Raw genomic sequence first — 22569 nt, forward strand, 5'->3', positions numbered from 1 at the left:
AAAAAGATACCATTCCAATGCCATATACAAGTGAGTTAACTTAGTTATGCCTCGTAACAACCTAAATGAAGTAGATGCTATTATTATCCCCATTTTACAGATGGAAACTATGCACAGAAGTCAAGCAGCTTGGCCAGGGTAAAGCACCAGGCAAGTCACTAGGATGAATTATGGACTGACCACAGAGCCTGAACTCCTGCTAGCATGCAATGTTGCCTCTCACTGATAGATGTGCTTTCTCCTTAAGAAACAACATCTCCATTTCTCCTGAGGAAGGCATTTCCTCCAGCCAGGTTTTCCTGAGACCCTTCCCTGGCAACTGGAGGGAACACGAGCTAGCCATACAGGCAGGTAAAATGCCCCAACATGATGGTGACTCCTGGTCTGGGGAGCAAGCAACAGGGCAGAGGAGGCAGGGCCAGTGCTTGGAGTGAGGCCAGAGGCACGGGCGAAGGCACCAAGTGCCCTGGGTGAGGGGAGCTGTGGTCGGGCTGGCTGGACAGTGTCCCCAAGTTGCTAACTGCAGAGAGCACCTACGTGCAGAGCTGGGGGTTGAGTGAGGACAGTGGCTGGAAGTGGGACTTCCTCAACCAGGGTGGGTATAAGAGAAAAGAATTCAAAACCTGCACAGGGGAAATCAGTGACCAACCTGTAAAGAGACAAAAGACTTAGGGGGCTTGGGGGCCCCAGTATGGGGTATCTCTTCCTCTCTTCCTCTCAATGCACTCGAGATGGTGATGCACACAGAGTCACAAACCCGTCTCCCGAAACTCCCACCTCAAATGCTATATGTATTTAGCATTTACATAACTGCCTTTCTTCAAGACGCATGGTGTTTTGTTTTTAAAAATCAAGTCTTGCGGCAGGTCAGGAAGTTAGCTACTTGACTACAAGTTCAGAAAGAAAAAGAACAGAGTGGCTGTGGTTGGACTAGGGCTTGGAGAGGCTTCCGAGATACCCACCGAACTAGATCTAGACACTGAGAGTCGCCCTTTGGAAGCACCAACTCCAAGAGGTAAGAGTGTGAAACAGCTATAAACAAATCCATCCAGCATTTACCCCTGGCGTGAACCTCTCAGTCTGCGACCTCCCTCCAACTGTATTTATGCCTTCTCCCACTGTCTCCCCTGTGAACAGCCAGAAATAAACCCAGGGCTCTCAAACTCGAAAATTTCCTCCTCCCCCTCATCCAAGCTGGCCGAGTTCCAGGGATCTGTAAGCAAAAAACACGCAGCTCAGCGACACTGTACAAGCCCTCACCAACTGTTCAAATGAGGAGCTCCAAAAGCCAGAGGCTTCACTCTCCACCATAGGACAAGGAACATACAGATCGATTTCATTATTCGTTGATTTAGACAATTATAATCACATTGTTGAGAAACATGTGAAATGAAAACACAAGTGGTTTTGGTTGATAATAAAGATCAGCTGATTAATGATTAACTGTTCAGCATTGGAGGTAATCTATGATGAAAAGATTTCAATTTTTATAAATTTGCTACAACGGGAGCTACAGGCCTTATGTTGGACCAAACCTTAGGAGAGTCCCACCGCCCGTCCACGTTGACAAACCTTTTCCCTAAAAGAGGTCAGCTTCCCCACACCTTTTTATGTGCCCTGAGACACAATGTCAGCACACATATTTTGGTGACGGTGGTGGGTGTCAAGTTTTTGCTTATTACTGTTGAATGTAAATATTAAGCTTTGTGCTTTGATTTTTTAAAAAATTTTACATACTTGACTTTAATGATGGCTACTGTCCCATAACAGAACTAAAATTCCACAAATATCCAGGGTTAAACTATTAGGTTTAATGTGATTTCACCTTCAAATTACTTTTCAGTACAAAGTGTGCTGATTTTAAATAAATATGTTGATCCAAAAAGTGTCTGTTAAAATCCAGCTGTGCACACGCACTTTTTAAACATTATACGCTGTGGTTTAGTGCAGTCTACACGGGTCCTCTCTCCAACCAAGAAGCAGCCAGGTCCATCCATGCCCAGTGTTTTCTGGATTGGGCATGTTGATTGGTATCAATCAGGCACGAATTATGAATTTTGGAAGATTTAGAATTCAGAAACCATATTCAAAAAGCACTTCTGGGGCGCCTGGGTGGCTCAGTCGGTGCCTCAGTCGGTTGAGCAGCTGACTTCGGCTCGGGTCATGATCTCGTGGTTCATGAGTTCGAGCTCCATGTCAGGCTCCGTGCTGACAGCTCAGAGCCTGGAGCCTGCTTCAGATTCTGTGTCTCCCTCTTTCTCTGCCCCTCCCCAAACCGTGCTCTGCCTCTGTCTCTCAAAAATAAATAAGTGTAAAAAAAAATTACTTTTAAAAAGCACTTCAAATTTATATAAAATATATATGAAGCCTCGTGATTTGATTTTGCATACTATTTGCCAATTGATTTTGTGAGATTTTTAAACAAAGAATACAGAAATGAACCTGAAATGAAATGCAATCTATTATAACAAATGCTATCTATACCTTTTGAATGTGAAACTAGTTATGAGTTGTAAAGGCTATTTATTAATGTATCAGGCAGTAATACAAGGGGAACAAAAAGTCTGCTGCCCTGATAGAGTTTCAACAGACTTAATTCCAAAAATGACCCAAGTTTTTCCCAGTTTTATACATGTGCCTTATGGGATAACTTCTGGGCCTCCAGTTTTCATTTATAAATTGGTGGAAGTGGAAAACGGAAAACGGTTTTAAATTCCCAGAGAAAATCACTGGCAACAAGAGCCTATGTCTAATGCGTGAAAAGCACAAAGATTGCAAATTCATCTTGAAGTCAGTATCTAGTCCCTATCTGGGATGTAGTTAGTTAATTATATCCGTCTTTCATCCTAAATAAATATTTGCAATCCAATAATGCACTACAAAAAAAGCAACAGAATAAAAATGTCCCTACCCAGTGGGCTGGCTATTTGCACAAAGCCAACAAATCATTACTTAACAGAGGAAAAGGTTAAAAAAAGCTTCAGTGTCCTCAGAGTCAACATAATCCTGGTGGTAGCAAGAATATAAGACAAGCAGCTAAAGGCCACCGTCCTCAGGCCACAATCCCAGACACAAAGGACCACAGGCATAGGTAGCAAGTGGTCAAATCCTTTGGGAGGGGACAGGAGACAACTATCATGTGCTTGGGGAGCTTAGGCACTCATGGGTACAAGTTAAGACTACATAACATTTTCCCTTCAATTCACCTGAAATTCAGACTGGTTTTTGTTTTTGTTTTCCTTTTTGCCTTTTCTAGATAGTCTGGAAATGAAAGAGGGTAAAGAAGATGAAGTAGAAAGGTACAGTCAGCACATCTTGATTAATCAGCTTATAGTAATGGAGACTACAGAGCAACACAGGAAAATTTATTTGATCTAATTTTAACGGAAAGAATATACAAGACGTAGGATTTTAAAAAGGTACGTACACAGAGGAAGACTAGACGGGATATATACACATACAAAAACACAAAACTAGTTAAGTTCAGAATAAAAGTGTTTTGGATCAGTTTCTCTTCTCTATTTCCCAAACTGTCTAGTAAAGTTATGTTGCCTTTATAATTGTTTTCTTAAGCAGGCAGTGGACCCAACATTTGGCCCCAGCACACATGGCTAGTTGTGGGAAATAAGATGTTCAGGAAATAAACTACAAAAAAGAAATTTAGGTAACCCCTTCCTAAATAACCATTCAAGAGACCCAGGCTCTTTTTGTTTTGTTTTGTTTTGTTTTTTGAACAAGGCAAGGCCCTTTACCACATGCAACTAATCTCCAAGAATCTTTGAGCATAAAAAGTTCTAAGGAATTTCGGTATGAATCTTTTTTGATGGTCTACCTTTCTGGTCATAAACCTGATGAAGTATCTTACTAACTGCAGAAGAAACAACACAGGAATGAGATGCTCACAGCTTTAAGTAAGCCTCTTAGGAGACAATCTACACATATTTATTTATGTAAGCTAATTAAAGACGGCCAGAAACAGAAATTTTTTTAATTCTGTTGGAATTAACAGAGTCCAACAACTCCAATTAGAAGAAAATGCTACCATGGCAGAAATGGACACAGAGAGACTATCAGGACCAGAACGTGACCCTGTGAGGAATTCTTCTCACATGTGTGCATGCTGCATATATGGATGTGTAGAAGTATATGCACACATCATGTAATTTGCAATGTGTGTGCAGCTGTCCACCATAATGACACAGTTTTCCACTGTAACGAAAGACAGAAACAAAATGTCTATGTTTCCATTAACTCCAAAATCAGGCACAGACTCAGGGATGCCTTCCCACCGCATCCCGCCAGTCCACCGGCTGCCCTGCCAGGCCTTCCGTAGGTTCCCTAGGTCAGCCGCATCTGTTTACCTTCTCCAGCAGAGCCATGGCCTTTCCTCCCCACGCACTGTCCCTGGGTCCAGCTGTCGGTATAACGGACCAACAGAAGACCAGCAGTTGAGGAAACTGATTTCCCCTGAATACTTCTGAGAGGCTCTTTCTTGGGAGTCAGGGCAACTTGGCTATCTCTATAGCTGAAAATGGTACTTGCTGGTTGTACTTGACGCCTACTTCTCCGGTTCTCACCTTCCTGGAAGTCTACTTTTCGGTTACAAAACTGTTTACCTTGGCTTAGGACAAGAGGGGCCCTCCCTCCTTCAAGTGTGTTTCCCAGTCCTCTGCCTCCATTCATTTATTTTATTAAAGACCGAGAGTAAATACGCTATCCCAGCCGCAAGAACAGCTCGGGCTCCTTCACCGTCTACCTCAAATTAACAAAAAAGGCCCGAGGGTTTTGCGATACACCCATTTCTGATTTGGGCAGGATCCACCATCGAGTTAAATCCTCTTACTGCTGATAAAGTCTCAGAGTAGGCAACACTTCCAGAACAAACCTGCCCCAAAGTCTGGAAGCTGACTTTTAAACTTTTAACAGTAATGAAGCCACATAAAAATTAAAAGAAAAAAAAAAAAACTTTTAAAGAGTTATAGGAAAATCATCAGTGGACACTCAGACAAATGGCCCTGCTTAAAATCTTCCACCTTTTGTTGCCAACGAAGCATCATGGAAAACTAGAACTCCACTACCATAAGCTTACCTTGGTATCGGTTCCAGCTTGCCCTCCTCCCCCTTCCCAAAGCTTTGATAACAACTGGTGCTCTAAAGTGGCTTCTTGCAAAGCCCCCAGCCATGACACTAACGTTATAAACAATCACAATCATGTGTGACAAGGGCATCTTAAACATGGGAAAGTCGAAGGCACGTGCTGCACCACTGACATCAAAATTAAAGCCGCACTTGGGAAACGGGGCTCTCCAGATCCACTCACTAAAGTGATAGAAGGTACTAGGTGCCTGACATTTATCAGGATAATTCTGTATATGTGTCTATGACCCTGTATACTTTATCTTGGCCAAATCTCTCTTTTTTAGCAGTTGAAAAGTTTAACACCAGATAGATCACCCAAGGGTTGTCATTCACGGTTGTATTAAGGGTCTAATGTCTTAGTGTCTTAATTTGTAAACCACTTTCAGACTTCAGAAAGTAAACAAACAAACAAAGACTTCATGACTAGTGCTAAAGGAAAAACAACTCCACAGGGCTTAATAACAAGTTGGGACTCCAGCCAGGAGTCATCAAGAATTCCTCAGTCCCTGAAGTCATAGGGTTTGGAGTAAATCCAAGTGGGATTTTACTTTTTCGAATTCCTTATATTGCATTCCTATGGACTTCCTGTTCAAACCATTGTGAGGCATTTTTATTATTCACAGTCACACACTTCTACCATCATGCTGTTGGCTAGGATCTCCTTCTCCAAAGAAGGTGTACGGTTAAATTCCTGAGGAAGTTTGGAGATCACCTGCAGCAGTAAAGAGGTTATGTCATTTGCTGGCGTAACACTCACAGACTCCAATTTCTAGACGTGTTTGTTAAATTAAATTCCCTCCTGATTAGTCAACACACGTTTGAGACACAACCCTGGATTTGCTGAAAACAGAGGTTTACTATCACCAATTACTCATATGGTCGCTTATCTGAAGTATCTATACAGTAACTCATGATTTTATGTGTATCAGTTATTATTTACAAACAACTGATCACTGTAGCGTTTCAAGGGCTCCGTGCACCAGATCGCTGGTGGTAAAGGTTATAAGCTGCCGCCCACAAGGAAAATTCTTACAAGCTGACGAAAGGTTGGTGAATGAAAGGTGACACTTTTATGGCAAACTGGCAAAAAGGAAAAGTCCTCGCAAATGAAAACTACCTTTAAATATCTGCCAAAATAAATACAGCTGAAACTAACCTATCACAGCAAAATTTAAAAACTCAGTTCTAAGAATGACGGGCTGGGGGGAGGTGTACGACAGGTGAGAGGCCATGGTTAACCAGTTCTAAGCTTCCTTCTGCAAGGATGAGACTCCTCACTGGAATTCTCTCAACAGGCTTCGTTTGTTTCCGTTTGCACAATGCAAACCACACAGCTCAGATGGAAAAGTTTTTGTATAATATCTTGGATGACCTTGAGTCTAGATTTAGTCAACAAATGCTCATTGAGTTCTTCCTGAGTGCCAAGCGCTAGGATAACACACAATCCTGGCGCTCGAATGGATCACAATGAGGCAGGGAGGCAGAAATGTGAACTCTAACACAGTGTGAAAAGTGCTCTAACAAGGGAAGGAGAAAGTGCTATTTATGGGCACTGGGGGTGGGGAGATAGCAATGCTTTTTCCTGGGCAGGGCAGGAAGTCCTCACAAAGGAAGCAGCACAAAATGGTAGGGTTTGAGGGATGAGAACACATTCTGAAGGATGTAAAGATAATTGGGGGGAGTCTGAAAGCGGACACCACGCCCATTTTCCGGTTGCTGGGTTTGCCCCCAAACTTCTGGTTGCGACAGATATTAGGAAGCATGTGTCGAACAGATCTCATCTTCTGCATTCTCAAAGGGTCTCTGTCCAACATAAACTTGAAACAAAGTCGGAAAACCTACACCTTGAGGAGAATAGTCAGGTACTGAATGTAGGAGTCTAATTTTCCCTTACCTGTGGGCTTTTAGTAATAACATGCAAATTACCAAGGCTCTTTGGGAAGTTAAATGCTTATACTAAGATTAAAAAAAAAAAGTAAAGTAGGAATTATGTACATGAGATATATCCCCTCTAAAGAAAAAACAATTCACTGTTCCTTCTTTACTACTAATAATCCTTATGTTTCCTTGCTGCTTGTAGCTCCTTAAGACCGTCTACTTTTCCAGTCTCTCCAGAAATGGTATCAGCCAAGCATTTCTGACTCCAGGGCACATGCTTACATATTCACACACAGTTTAAAAAATATAATACATGACTATTTTCAGTGCCAAATGCAGCTGTAACTATATATTTCTTTTGGACATGTTTTATGTTATAAAGCATGTAAATACTTTATCTCCCTCAAGTTTTCCAGAACTCTATTGGCAGAGTCTTTTTCCTTTCTCTTTCCAAAGCACTGAATACAATTTCCTGAATAGATAGTCAATAAACTTGGTGGCTGAGAGCTCACTCACCTTTTCCCAACATAGTCTTTGGAAATAATTTCATCTCCTTCCAACCAAAAACACCTCTGGCTTCTTTCATTTGCTTATTTCCCTGTAGAGGTATTCCATTTCTCACCCTAAATTTCTGCTTTTCCTTTCTGCTATCACATCTAAAATTCTTGTGTAAGGCCAAAAACTACGTTTACTGATAGCCTACCATAAATCATCCCACACTGCCCTACGGATAATAAATCTTCTGTCCCAATCAGCAAGAAATGAAAGAAGTCTAATTTTCCTGAGCTCCACTTGCCCACGTATAGATATCCCAATTAACTAGGTAGTTTAAAAGCCAAAGCCCTTTAATTAGAACTGTGTTTTCCAAGTGTAATAAAACAATGCACCATCTTTGTTAAGAAGTCATTTTCAGCTTGCTGATCTACAGAGTAGATAGTATACTTAATTTGCTCCAACTATGCAAGTTGTTTTCAGCACATACACAACACAATGCAAAGTATTCTTTGTACTGTGCCCTCAGCAACTGTGCACGCGCATGCGCTCGCTCGCGCTCTCTCTCTCTCTCTCTCTCTCCCCAAAGGTATGAAGTTAACTACATCTTGAAAGGAGAAATTATTAACAGCTTCCTCTCAATGTCACATCTGGAACTGTATGCCCAGCTGCTGATGCTACAGATACATTTTACCATCCTGGATGCATCTTTTTAGGCCAGCAAGTCCACCACAACCTTGTAAAGAATCTTGTTTTATGAACTTTTATCACCTGCTGATCCATATTACATATTCCACAGAGTCAAATGAATTTTATGTACTGGCAAACACTTCCCCTCCAAACACTTCTACAGAACTCATCTCTGCCATCCTGTTAGTGCAGACACCATTACTGGAAGGGGTCCTCACAGAAGATTTGATGCTTGGCACCAACTTCTCTTACTAGGTGGGTTACCAGTAGCTGGAGAGCTGCATACAACCATGCTGGGAAGAATGTGGAGGCAAATTCTGGAAAGCATGCCTTTCAGGGCACCTGAGATACGGCTCACACTGGGTCATGGCAGGGATGCCACGAGGAAGGAGGGCCAAAGGACAGCACAAAGACATGGGCAGGAGAGGTATCAAACGGACCTTCTAGCACAGACTCTGATGGCAGCAAACACACACTGAACACTCTGGCCACTTCTGAGAGATAAGGTTCTCGAGAGAAGGCCCTAGGCATTCAGACTCTCATTACTGACCCCAAAGTTTAAAAGTTCTTAAGTTCTTAATCTAACAGGCACCAACCAAGCAGGAAGAAAACCAAATAAAGACCTATTCATATAAAGAAGAGCAAAGTAGAACCTAGCTTTTCGGCAAAAGCTCAGGTTGGTAAATGAATACCACCCACCCCTCAATGGCTACTTCAGACACCACCATTATTAGCTATCCAGAAATCTACCCTGGAAGGGAGAGGATTAGATCCAGAACAGGATTTGACTTCCGATATCATGAAAGAAAAGAAAAGGAAAGGAAAGGAAAGGAAAGGAAAGGAAAGGAAAGGAAAGGAAAGGAAAGGAAAGGAAAGGAAAGGAAAGGAAAGGAAAGGAAAGGAAAGGAAAGGAAAGGAAAGGAAAGGAAAGGAAAGGAAAGGAAAGGAAAGGAAAGGAAAGGAAAGGAAAGGAAAGGAAAGGAAAGGAAAGGAAAGGAAAGGAAAGGAAAGGAAAGGAAAGGAAAGGAAAGGAAAGGAAAGGAAAGGAAAGGAAAAGAAAAGAAAGACGGCAAGGCAAGCCACAGTACTCCACGACCCAGAAACATTTTCTGTTAAACAATATAAAATGTCTATCTAGTATTAGCAGTCTCAGAGCAGTTTTACAAATGGCAGCCAAAAAAAAAAAAAAAAAAAAAAATCTTGGGGAGCAAAAAAGCAAACTATCACAGAAAACTAAAAATTAAATAAGTTCACACTGCTAGGGATTGGTGGCTTAGGTAATTGAACTGAAAGTGAGAATCACAGAAGAGATCTACATAATAATTAGCTGCTGAGTTTTCTTGTGTTGCATACTCCCAAATGGAGTATTTAGCATTCAGCAGACTTATTAACGAATAAATGCCCGACTGGAATTAACTAGCACCTCATTCTGGAAGGCTGCTCTTGGCAAAAATGTAATATCCACAGGGCGAAGCCTGTTGATGGCTGGTATACACTGCAGGCTGGGCTGAGTGTCGCATTCTTTAGAATAATTCATGTTACGTCAAGTTTCAGAGCCACAGGTCCACACCACCTGGACAATATGCAAAGGAAGGATGATGTTTCTAGACCCCAAGAGACAACTTCCCAAACTTCCCGGCTGGTCCCGTGCCTAACATACAACCAGTGGAGACTTGCTGTCCCACAGACAGAGCTTCCCTGCTCCGGGGGCTCCCGACACACAGAGGTAAGGAAGCTGGCGTGGCCTGCAACACTGTCCCTCTGCAGAGACTAGGTGTTTCATCCTCCCCGTGGGAGGCGCCCAGCGGCCTCCCTGGGCCAGTACCCCTTCCTCACGTGCAACAACTGCTCTGTTCCTTTAAATCCAGCCTGCTCCTTAAGGAAACTCCCTGGCAAGTGAAAACAGCAGCAAAGGTAAAAGAATGCCGGGAATTTGGCTGCCGCCTGCAGTATTAGGGAGAACAGCAATTACTCAACTCTCTCCTAGTGTCAGAGGCAGAAATGAGCATGTGAATTTGGGCAAGTTTTGGCCTGTCTTTGCTCAAGCTTCTCCCCTTGTGGTATCTGTCACCTACCTACTCACAGTCATCATAATTAATGAAGTAAAGGAGAAAATGGAGAGAGAGTGAAGGCAGCAGGCCAGCGCGTCCACAGAAGAGAGGCGTAAATTCTACCCGCACTCCAGGCCGGGCCACAGTTACCATGGCTTCAAGACTGCCAGCATTTCAAGACGTCAATAACTTCCCAATAACTGTGTTTTTGCCCTCTCCACCGCCTCTCAATAAACAGAACTATGTAAAAACCCTTGATCTTTTCCTCCAGGCCCTTCCCGTCGACAGCACTTGGCAAACAGTCATGTAGACATGACCACTCTTCCCTTCCTTGGCTCTGCAGACACAAGGTAATATCTGACTCCTGTGTACATGTCTCACACATAAACACATAGACCTTACGACCAGAAGGGCCTGGAGATATCATCACTTCAGTTCCTCTGCCTTCAAGTAGGCAACTATTTAACTCCCTTTCCACAAATTCAGGTAAAGTCAAGGGGAGCTGAGAAGGTTTTATTTAAGTTATGGAGCTACTAAGGGATGATAGGAGATCCAGAAGCATGGCTTGTCTCCCGTGTCATGGTATATTCTCACACACAAGAATGTTGTGCTGTTTGTCTTTCTGAACAGCCTCAAATCCTTCCTGCAACAAACTGGAATATATATGAACCCATTCATTCTTTTGATTAAAACATGGAAATTTATTTGGCCTTTCACTTTTATGTCATAGACAGTGGTAATAAATTTTCCTAAACTCTGAAATAGAAGAACTCCGTGGTTCTGAAAAACACACAGCGTACTCAATCTTTCTCAAACCATTTAAGAATCTTTCTACTTTGGTTTTCAGACCCAGAACAATCTACAATTTATCCCCTTTTCCTCTTGCCAGATGTAAATACCCATACCTTCAAAAAAAAAAAAAAAAAAAAGCAATGCTCCCAACTATGGAAGGTGAGGAAAAGAGGAAACCATGTGAAGGTTTTCCAGGTCTGCATTTGACAAGATGATGGAACACTCGGTCTCTGCAGTATTATAAACACACATTGACGGGACTGAGCACATACGTCCTGTATGTAAGGTTCTTCCCACGTCGTGGGTCTGAAGTGGCCCAATGGATTCCTAACATGAAAAGTCTAGTTCAGGTCAAACATCCTTAAGGTAGCTTTACCCTATTCTGGCAGGTCTTTTGGAATCTTAAAAAAGAAGGATCCCAACTCTCCAATGTTGAGATGTCTTTTGTTTCATCACAGCCATGAACCGGTTTGCTAGTGGCCTTTGGATTCGAAGCTAAATAAGTTACCTCTCGTAGACCCAGGACTTTGCAGGCTCAGGTTTCATTCTGCCCTGCCAGAAATTCCTTTCTGTTTTGAATCTGAGATGTTTGTTTATGGTTTTTGTTTTGAAATGCTAAATAAGACAGGCACAGTGTCTAGTTACAGCCTATACCTTTTTTTTTTTTTTTTTTTTTTTCCACCTTGCTATAGCCAGAGCGGCTGGTTGTTAAGGACTAAGGACTTTACTAAAAATTCCAAAGAGCAGACTCTTCAAATTATCTTCCCAGGAACCTGAAATGTAAAATAACACTTTAAAATATAATTAACACTTAATTTGCTTTCTTAAATGTTCATAAGACAAATGTTCCCAGGCTATTTCAAATTAGGGTGTTATTTTTGGATTTGACAAACACATACTTAGACGAAACCCTGAAATTTGAAAGTTGATCTTGCCTTGCTTGTAGGTTACATGTTTGAACACCAGCACTCCTGATGAAAGACAGAAGTACTACAATGCTAGGTGCTAAAAGAGTTTCTGAAAGAAAATTCAACTTCTACGACGTGATAGTAAGGTTTGGTTGCCAAAAGAAAATAGAAAAGAGTTGTAAACTATTGATTCCAAAGACTGCACCTTCATCAAGTTCTTTCTCCTTGTTCCGTAAGAGCCAGTAAAAAGCATTTGCCTTGTGAGTCCTCAGACCATATTTACTGGATAAAAATGATACTCATTTGCAGGCATGAAAGAAGGGTGGCAGTTCTAAAGGGACAGGAACTCAGCTATTTTAACTCTAGGGTGTTCTTTCCTAGCCTCCCACTGTAGCACAAAGATGCTGAAGAGAGACCACAAGCCAAGACCACAGGAAAGCGGAAGTATTAGTCCAGAGGACGGACGGATGAACAGACGGGATCAAGAAAAGCAATGCAGATGTCCTCCGGCCGGACACTACCCCCGGCTCATTCCTAACCTGCCCTTGTCTTTGAGCTGACTGTGAGTACCACTGCTTCCTTCCTTCCTGCTTCCTTCCTTCCCTAACTGCAGTGACCCCAGCCTTGCTTGCTGACGCTCCTGAGGTCTCCCGTGGCTCCAGCGATGGCCAGAAACCCACAGAAAACTTCTAACAATAAAAGGAAATTTAATTTCCTTCCATTATACCATATGCCATCAATATTAAGAGATGTCACCTTTTTAAAAATATTAGTTTGAAGCAGTTCTCTGGCACTATGGATTCCAACCACAAAATCGCGCAAATGCCCACATTCTGCTGAAACAGGGGCTAGGAATTACAGCAGTCCTGGATGTCAATGTGAAGGAGGTGTGTGTCACAAAGTGGATTTTTTTTAACTTATAGATAAAAAGCTAACAAAGAAGAAAAGGAAAACAGAATGAAAATCAGAATTAACATCATCTTTGAAAAATCTATTTGGTACTAGGAATTATACTAGCCATTATACACACACACCAACACACGTTATCTGTGCAATTTTATATATACATACATCCACTCTCCAATCCTCTCTATAATATCTACTTCAAAGAAAGCTAGGAGTATTCCACTTTTACAGATGAGGAAACTAAAGGCCAAAACAACCAAGCAAGCTGGTTGTTCAGTTAAAAAATAAGAGCTGAGATCTGAACACAGGTTTGTCCAGCATCAAGACCTAATTTCTTTTTCCTAAGACATCATGCACAGAGGCGTGGGAAGCAGGAAGGAGGGGAGCACACCCTCAGATCCCACTTGGTGCTGCACCCCCCACTAAATCCTTCCTGGTAGTCAGAGTTAGTGTCCCTCTCAGTTGCTCCTGAGATGCTCAGCACTTCCTTATCTTGGAACTGCACAGCTGTAAGTAACTGTCTTGGATAGAATCGTCTCAGCTACCTGCCATTGGACCATGGCCCCTGAAAGCAGGGTCCCTATCATATTTACTGTGGCTGAAAAATAACTACAATAGCAGGGAACATTATTAGGTCTCATACACCGCACTCTGTTCTACATGCTTCATAAGGACTAGCCTTTTACTACTTAAAAGTGTGGTCCCAGGATCAGCAGCATCTGAGTCACCAGGGGGTTTATCAGAAATGCAGAATTTCAGGCCCCACCCAGACCTCCTGAATTAGAACCACCATGCTGAATGAGATCCCCAGGTGATTCGTCTGCACATTAGAATTTCAGAAGCACAGTTTTATCTCATTTAAGCTGCACAGCCAACACACATGTTACCTATTACTGTTTTAGACAGGGAAACTGAGGCTTAGGGAAGCGGCATTCCTGCAGTGTAGCACAAAGACCAGACCCATAGCAGCAAGTACTTGTGGGCGGAAGGATGGCTGGGAAACCGGTAGGAAGGAACGGTCTGATTACACGTCTGACCTCCAGTTGTGCCTAGTCTGTACCAACTGCAGCGGCAGGAGGGACCAGGGCCCCAACACAGGTGGGCTGCAGCAACACAGGCTGCTTCCTCAGCTCTGGTCAGGCCAAATCCTGCGGTGAGACCAGCAGGGTGGACACTCCAGGGGCCAGAGGCCAACTCTTTCCCCAGAATGTTAGGGAAATGCACAGTCCTGATGATAGTGAGGACAGATGCCCTCCTCCTCCCCAAATGAAGTATCAGCCCACAGGTAAATGGATACCTTCATAACTCCCACGACTTAATGCAAGAAATTTCAGATTCCTCCCTATTTTTACTCCAAATACACAAACTGTTTAGACAAAGTTAACAAACGGGCATTAGAAAGAAAGGCAGCTAATAGTTTTAGAGGCCCTTAGTTTTTTAACTCAATGCACTTACAGGGTTGGGGAGGAGGGGACCTGAACTCAATAATTTGCTCCCTTTTGAAGAGCCCAAACTCCTAACTACCGATGATCCATTACTCAGGTAGATGAGGACTAAGCAGAACAGAAGATGCCCATATCAGGTCGTTTCACTTATACTGGTTAGTAGCTTTGTTGTTCTTAAGTATTTACCACCTGCCAGTAATTTTTCCAAGTCCTTCACAGGAATCCATTTGCTGAGTCCCTATAGCAACCCTATTAACCCCACTGCACAGACAGAAAACGGAGATGCACAGAAGTACAGATTTGACTTTGGACACCAAGTTTCTAACTATGATATCTTTTCATCAAAGTATAAATATTTTGCATGAGGAATTAATTGAGGCTGGGGAAGGGAGGTAAAGAATTGAAATCTGTTCAGGAAAAAAGGACCTTTTTAACATTTTTTTTCATGTGGGCCCAAAATGAACACTCACTAGTGTTTACCTTGAGAGCATTCTTAAATCTAAGTATATTCAACTACTCCTCTGACCACAAGACCGAGGAGGTGTCATTGAAGCACAGAGGTTTCTCATTATTTGACCAGGCTACTGGCCAGGACAAGCAGCAGAGAGTGGGTGAGATTGGAAGGTGCTAGATAAAGGGATGCCTCTCAGCTCACTGCCCACGCTCATCTGCCTAGTGGAACAAGCTAGAACAAGGAGAAAATCACTCTGAAAAGGAAACTTGCCGTTTTGAACCACAGCTAGTAAAGCATTAAGAATGTAGCCTCATTCTTAGATGTTGGGAAACACTCTGATAGGTGTTGCACAGGCCCTAAGAAGAATGGGTAGAATCCCGTTCCCCACCCCAACCCCCCAAAAAAAGAGCTCCTATTCTTACTTTTAAACCTAGTTCGAATTCAAATTATCCTTTTCAGCTTTGCCACCAGAGCCTGAAAAGATCGTCTCAGATCCTGTGATTCCCAGAACAAATTAGCTACCTATTTCACTCACCACGTAATCATGGATACAGACTTGGGAAATCACTACCATTTGGCTTGAACTTATGTCATCGTGTAGACTTTCTAACGTCTGGCTCCCTATTCTTTATTGAGATTAGAAGGGTAAAAAGGGTAGGGAACACGTTTGAGGGCCTCAAGCTCCCCAGCTGCCCCCTGCCTCAGCAGAAGGCACTGTACAGACCAGAAGGTGGATGAATGAGTGACTGATTTCTATGCCAAGACAAATCAGATCTTTGAAAACTCAGCTTCGGAGAATTCAGCCTCTGAGAAGCCAGGCTTTCAGTTTGTCACTCATGCATGCTTGGCCAGCCCAGTTTCCTCCACAAATAATTGAGCTTTACTGGGGCGTCTCCGAAATCCTGATGCTCCAAGGGCCACATATGGAACCCAGCGGTACAGGAACCTGCTTCACCGAACATATTTTACCTTCCAGTCCTCTCATCATTGTCCATAGGATGGCATTTACGTGCTAAATAAAGTGGCACTGCCATCTGCATGTTAGTACTGTCAACTGAAAGCTGTTAAACACGCCCACATTTTCTCAGGAATTCCACAATTAATGTCTGGAATGCGTTTTGGATTATTCTTCAAAGGATGGCACAGTTGCCCTAAGATGAATTCAATATTTTTCCCTTCTTCCATTAGTCATTCTTCGGTCTTCCTGCTCTATTATCCTTGTAGGGTCATCTGCTTGTTCCCCCCAACTTATAACGCCTGTCCACAGCATCCCCAAGCTGGCCCCCTTTTTTGTCCAAGTAACTACATCTAATCAAGCCCCCAGAACACAGAAACCTGCCCCATCTCACCACATACGGCCTATCATCAGATGCAATGCCCACAGCTGCAGGATTCTTCGGGCAGTTTTCTTCTTAAATTGACCTGTTCCTAACTGCATTGCCATCATAACTGTTTGTGGATTCTCCTGGTCACTGTTAAGCACGAATTAATGGCAGCAAATATCTCTAGATTTGAGGCTTGCTATTTTTGCCTTTCTGGTACTATGCAATTCGTTTGCCCTTTGCCAAGTGTTTTATGTGACTGGACTCCTGAATAACAGTGAGGATTCTGTAAGCTTGAGAGTCAAAGACAAGGTCACCAAGTCCTGTCATTTGTATATGTGAAGTGAATAGTCTCTCCATATTTCGTCAATATTTACTCTGGGGAGGAACTAATTATTTCCTTGTTTACTTGCGCTGGTTTCTCTTCCCATACCCCAGTAAGGTAATTTTATAGGCCCTCTGCTGGCTTCTTTCTCTCCCTGGCATCTAAGAGCTCACTCCACCTGAATGAAGACTTTCGAAATGGAAAGCAAAACACACTCTTCAAAAACAAGGAGTGCCGGGTGTTTCAAGTTTTCTAACGCCAATACAGGAGTATTAACTCTGCCCCTCCTGTCTTCTTTTTAATTAGTAAAATTAAAACCCATGGATTCTGGCTTTTTATTTTTTTAATGTTTATTTTTGAGAGAGAGAGAGAGGGAATGAGTGGGGGAGGGGCTGAGAGAGACAGAGACACAGAACCTGAAGCAGGCTCCAGGCTCTGAGCTGTCAGCACAGAATCTGACGTGGGGCTTGAACCCACAAACTGCGAGATCATGACCTGAGCCAAAGTCCGACGCTTGACTGACTGAGCCACCCAAGGTGCCCCATGGACTCTTGACTTCAAGTCCTACATAACACAGCAAGGAGAGGAGACCCTTGTGGCTTGTGCATAAACAAATGGTTTGGTACATTTTCTGGCCTCCTGTGGCCTGACCTCAGATGCTCCACACACTCTCTTCCAAGGAGCCATCATCTCCATCCCTGCCTTCCAGGGTTTAGAAAAAAAAAAACTTTCTAAAGGCCAACTGTTTCAGAAAACAACATTGTTCTTTGCTATAAGCAGCCACGACATAAGCACAGGCTGGTTCTCCTCCTCACTGCCCCCATGAAAACCGGGTGGAAGGAAAAGTTAAAAAACCTGTGAGAAATACAAGAACCGTGTTTTGAAGAGACAGTTTGGTAGACGCCGTGGTAAAAACACGGAAAGTTAAGTTCCACAACGATGAAGCTACTGAGTAAGTATGCACTGGGGGAAAAAGTTGGTGCTTACTTACGATAGCGATCGCCTGGCTCTTCTACAACAAAGTTCTCAGGGCAAAGCCACTCAGTAATGTCCACCAGGTTCCAAATCACTCTGTCCTCACAAACTGTCAAACTCAAGCCATCACCTGCCCTTTCATTACACAGAGAAGGCTGCTCACACTGCCCCCACCTCGCCCTCACCCCTTACAACAGAAGCATAACGTACTATTCTACGTAAGAGGGAAAATGGTCCTTAGACCCCATCTCAAAATAGAATCCCCACCGTACAATCAAAACATTCTTCCTAGAAAATCCCACTTCGGTAATTTTTCAAAACTCTGTCTTTGATCTCCCATACAGTCTTTTTCCTCAGGAGTTCAGAATCCAAACTTGTTTCTCTGGCTTCTAGATGATTTACCCAGAGGCAGGCAGCCCAGCCAAGGAACAAGCCACTTAGGATGTCAGAAAGTGCAACAGGAGACTCACCTAATGAATGGAAACAGTAAAGAGACTTGTGCCCTCCTGGGGGCCAGAAAGCACTTTTTAGACTGAGAGAGAGCAGAGAAAACTTGAGGTACTTGGCTCTATGATCAAGTTTTAAAATGCACTTATGCCAAATAAAAAAAATGTTTTAAAGGAATGATTTATTTTTTTCAAAAATTGTTAACGTATATTTTTGAGAGAGAAAGAGAGAGAGCGTGCACACAAGCGGGGGAGGGACAGAGAGAGAGGGAGACACTGAATCCTAAGCAGGCTCCAGGCTCTGAGCTGTCAGCACAGAACCCGACGTGGGGCTCGAACTCACAAACCATGAGATCATGACCTGAGCCGAAGTCGGACGTTTAACCAACTGAGCCACCCAGGTGCCCCTAAAGTAATGATTTAGTTGATAACAACCTAAACAACGCTGAAAAGACCAAGTGTACAGGTCACATGTTTCACAGGACATAACTGTTCACAGTATTTACTCTTCCAGAAATTTTTTTTTCCTTCGCTACTCTCTCTATGGAGAAGATGGTTCATCCATTTGCTCCATGCACATTTAGTGAGAGCCTACTATGGGCTGGTGTGCCTTAAAAACTTATGACAGTGAGCCACAGGTTGTCGGGGGTCCATTGTTACCCCTAGCTTCTCTAATTCACTATGTGAACCACAATTAAAGACATGGTATTCTTCCCCCGACAAAGCCAGAATGGAGAATAACACAAATAAAAAACTACTACAAGTTGGCAAACGGAACAATGTAACTGGTATTTAATTTATGTCCTCGAAAGCAGGTAGATTAGTCATGATAATGTTTCCATAACATGCAATATGACTTCTCAGTGTAGCCAATTAAATAAGTTTTCAAAACAGTTTTCATTAACAGATACAACCAGTAGGGGTCATTTTAGTGCAAAAATTGCAGCAAAAGAGACTTCGACAAGAATAAAATATATCAATTCCTATTCACGTCAGTTGTAATAAACATGCTTCAATGTGTGAATTTCTAAATAAAAATGGAAACTGAGGGAAAGACTAGCCATTGAGAAATTTCTCACAAACAACAACAAAAAGGCAGAAGGTCAGTACCAAGATAATTACTGACACGTAGAGACTCCTCTAATTCATAAAAAAAAAAAAAAGATTAATCCTGTTTCCTGTAAATCTTGTAGTAAAATGAAAATCCTTGAAATTTTAGACACACGACTGACAATATCTGTGTATGTGTCCACTATATTATGCCAGGTAATACTGTTCTTCTCACTTGAGTTTCATGGATTTAGAATACAACTTGACCACTGCTTTTAGAAATCTAAAAATAAAATAATAAATGCCAGACACCCAGTTTGGGCAGCTGAAAACAGTCTTGCTAAATAAGAAGTGTTGCTAGAGAAATGCTAACTGAGATACAATCATGGGAACAAATACTTCCAAGGATCTTCAAGGCTAATACCAAGTGCACAGGGTGTCACCAAAAAAAAAAAAAAAAAAAAAAAAAAAAAAAAAAAAAAAAAAAGAAGCTAAGAGAGTCCATCATTTCAGAGGAAGGAAAAGCTCACCGACAAACTGCCAAAATAATTCTATACTGTGATACCGGAAGATTGGTACCAAAACATTTGACTGCCGTGAATGTTCCTGGAGCTTCACATTTCCTTCACCAGAAATACATCACGAAGAAACAAAACGAGGGTTAGAATCGTTAAAACCTCCAAAAGTCCTTCGCAGGGCATAGCAGTTTCCACTGCATTTAACCTTGTTTCATGTTGCTTGTTCTTTTTAGATTTATGGGAGGCTGGCGTAAGTAAATTATACACTCCAAGTGGCAGGGTTCAAGGATGAATCGTTTAGTCCAACTCATTCAGAATTCTCAAAATCAAACACGTAAAATTGTATCAGAAGCTAATCTCCTGGCCATTTTTTCCTGATGTGAGAAATAAAAACACATGTTTTAACGTGGGGCTTAACCCCGGTTGGGAGGCTTTTGTATTTCAGGCAAAGAAACTCTTCTAACCCAGTCGTAAGGGAGCAGCGCTCCATGGCCCTTCCCTGTAAGAGTTCCCTTCACTCATTACTGCCCACTAGCTTCCAAACCAGGAAAGCCTTTTTTGATTTTCCAGAACTGTCCAAACTCTCAAAACCACAGGTATAAATACATGTGTATGTATTTAAAGAAAATCACAGAATTCAAGTCTTTGAATAGACCCATTTTATCCTTAGGATTGCCACCTTCTTTTTCAACACCTCAGCACGATAAACACATGCACCCAGAAAGACGCCTCAGAAGAAACCCTTCCCTGCCTGGTCTCCTGGGTGTTGGCGGTTAGTAAGGCAGGGACCAGGTCAGAGGGCGCCTGTCCCTCCTCCTCGCCGCACCTCCAGAAGTGAGCCAGCTGTGCTCTGCACCAGGATGCCCCGGAACAGCATCATCACCCCAACGTCAGCCCAAGCAGGGATCCCGCTTTTCACTGGTGCTCACCCAGTCCTGCCCGTTAGCCAAATAAAAAAAACCCTCACTGCCTCTCTCCAGTCCCCAAACCGGACCAAGCACCTGGAGGCCGAGGCAGGCACGCAGGGCTCAGGGCCCACGCCCACCCACAGGGGTCCACCCAACGAGGGGTGGCTCACTACTCTAACCGCTTTCTCCCTCCGTCAGTCTCCACACCGAGGTGCACAATGCTTCTTGGAGAAAATAGCAGAACGACGCTCGCTGTCAAACAAACAAAAAGAAGGAACCGGCAACACGACACGCAACACGCGGATATCTGGTCTTAAAAGGCAGCCACGAAGAGTCAGCAACAACTTTTCACTCCTAGGTGCGACACCCCCCCCCCGCACCCCCCACCCTCCGCCCCCATTCAGAAGAGAAAGCCTTTGACTGTTTTCAATAGGCAAATAAATGAGTAACCACCGTATGTAACTAACTTCCCCTGGGCTGACATATTCCGGAGCTGAAACTGATTTACATGCGAAAGAGGAGGAAGGGGGTGAAGGAAGAGCGCAAGAAAAAAATAATAAAAGAGTCACACAGGGAGTGTGAGCTGAAGACACGTCTCCTGGCCAACAGAAAAGGGACTTTCGGGAACGGTGCGCAGCACTCCGTAGCACACTGCGCTAGTGCGGGGAGGGCTGCAAGGGCTGGACTCCCCGAGAGGCTCGCGACAGCCTCCGCAGTGCCCCCTGCCCGCGGCGCCCCCACCTCGGGGCGTGGGGCCCGCCCCCCCCCTTCCCGCAGCCCTAGCCCGAACAGCCACACGTGTGCGGGTCTCTGCGCGGCCACCCCCACTCGCCCGCTCCCACCCACGAGATCCACCCTCGCCCGCGGCCGGCCCAGCGTCCGGGGGAGCGGCGAGCTGGAACCAGGGGACGCGGGGGCCCTCTCCCGGGGGAGGCGGCCCCCTCCTCCCGCGGAGCCCTCTCTCCCCGGGAAAGTCTCGGCCAAACTTTGTTCGGCGCCGCCAGGTGGGAGGGGGCCCGCGGCAGGCGGCCGTACCTTCGCAGACGCCCACTTCGTACTCGGTGATGGAGTCGCCATTGAGCGGGGGGCGGATGACACAGCGCAGCCCCCGGTCGCAGGCTCCGTGGAGCCCGTAGGCGCCGCCGCAGCTCTCGTTCCTCTGGCGGGCGCACATGTAGCAGCAGCCGCAGACGCCCTGCACGATGCTCCCCGGGCAGCTCCTGGGCTCTTCGCACTTGGACTCGTCGCAGGGCAGGCAGACCAGCGCCCGGGTGCCGGAGCGCGCCAGCAGCAGCAGCAGCCCCAGCAGCGAGACCAGGAGGTGCCCGCAGCCGGCCAGCCCCCTGCCCCCCGCCACCAAGTACATCCTCCTGCGCCGCCGCCGCCTCCTCCTCGCAGCCGGGCCGGGAGCGGGGCGGGCGCCCTCCCCTGCGCGGGGCACACGCGCCGCCGCCGCCGCACCCGCAGCCCGCGGTCCTCGCCGCCCCCCTCGGGGCCCCCGGGGCGCGCCTCCCCTCGCGGGGCGAGGCCCCCGCCCCCCCCTGCGGGCCGCGCCGACCCCGAGCCCACTAGCGTTGGCGCCAGCGGTGGCTTCCCCTCCTCCTCCTCCTCCCGGGAGGGAGGGGGAAAAAAGAAAAAAAGTTTCCTCCCGGCAGCTCCGGTTCAACCCAAACTTCTGGCGGCGGCGGCGGCTGCGCTGGGCTCCAGCCCCGGCTGGCGGCGCCTCCTCCCTCTCCTCCTGCGCGTCGGCCGGCCCCGCGGCGGTAGTGGCGGCGGCACAGCCTCCGGGCCGGTCCCCGCCTCCCGAGCCGCCGAGTGGGCGCGGTGGCGCAGCAGAAGGTCCGCGGCGTCCGCTCCGCGCGCCCCGCTCGCCTCACTCCTGCGCGGCTCCTCCGGGCGCTTGTTTATGGCTCGAGCCTCCGCCGCTCGGGCTGCGCCCTCCCCCATCCTACCTCATCCCCCAGACCTCGCCCCCCCCGCGCCGCGCGCCGCTCATTGGCTGCCCCCCCACCCCTCCCGGCCCGGCCGGCCCCCTCCCCCTCCCCCGCCCTCCCTCGCGGGCGGCCGGGCCCTTCCTCCCTCACACGCCTCCGCCTCCTCCACCTCCTCCTCCTCCTCCTTCTTCTCCTTCTCCTTCTCTACCTCCTCCTCCTCCCCCTCCGGCTCCTCCGGCTGGAGCCCGGCGCGCCAAGCCGGCCCTGCGGCCGAGCCTTCGCGCTCCTTCCTGGCGCGGGCTTCGCCGGCGCGCTGCGGCTCCGGCTCCGGGCGCA

At 45.4% G+C, this 22569-nt stretch overlaps 1 protein-coding gene across 3 annotated transcripts in view; it reads right to left on the bottom strand.

Moving 5' to 3' along the window:
• CRIM1 (cysteine rich transmembrane BMP regulator 1) overlaps positions 1–22171 on the bottom strand; it is a 192885-nt gene extending 170714 nt beyond the window's left edge. For 2 of the 3 annotated variants that reach the window (XM_023251962.2, XM_023251963.2), the window contains exon 1: positions 21335–21755. In XM_023251962.2, coding sequence (XP_023107730.2) covers positions 21335–21665 — 331 coding nt within the window. In that variant the 5' untranslated portion in view covers positions 21666–21755. Of the gene's footprint in view, positions 1–21334 lie in introns of all 3 variants that reach the window. The other variant, XM_023251961.2, reaches the window with a different exon arrangement.
• Positions 22172–22569: the final 398 nt, after the last annotated feature.

The sequence above is a fragment of the Felis catus genome, chromosome A3, assembly GCF_018350175.1.
Source record: "Felis catus isolate Fca126 chromosome A3, F.catus_Fca126_mat1.0, whole genome shotgun sequence".
NCBI lineage: Eukaryota > Metazoa > Chordata > Mammalia > Carnivora > Felidae > Felis > Felis catus.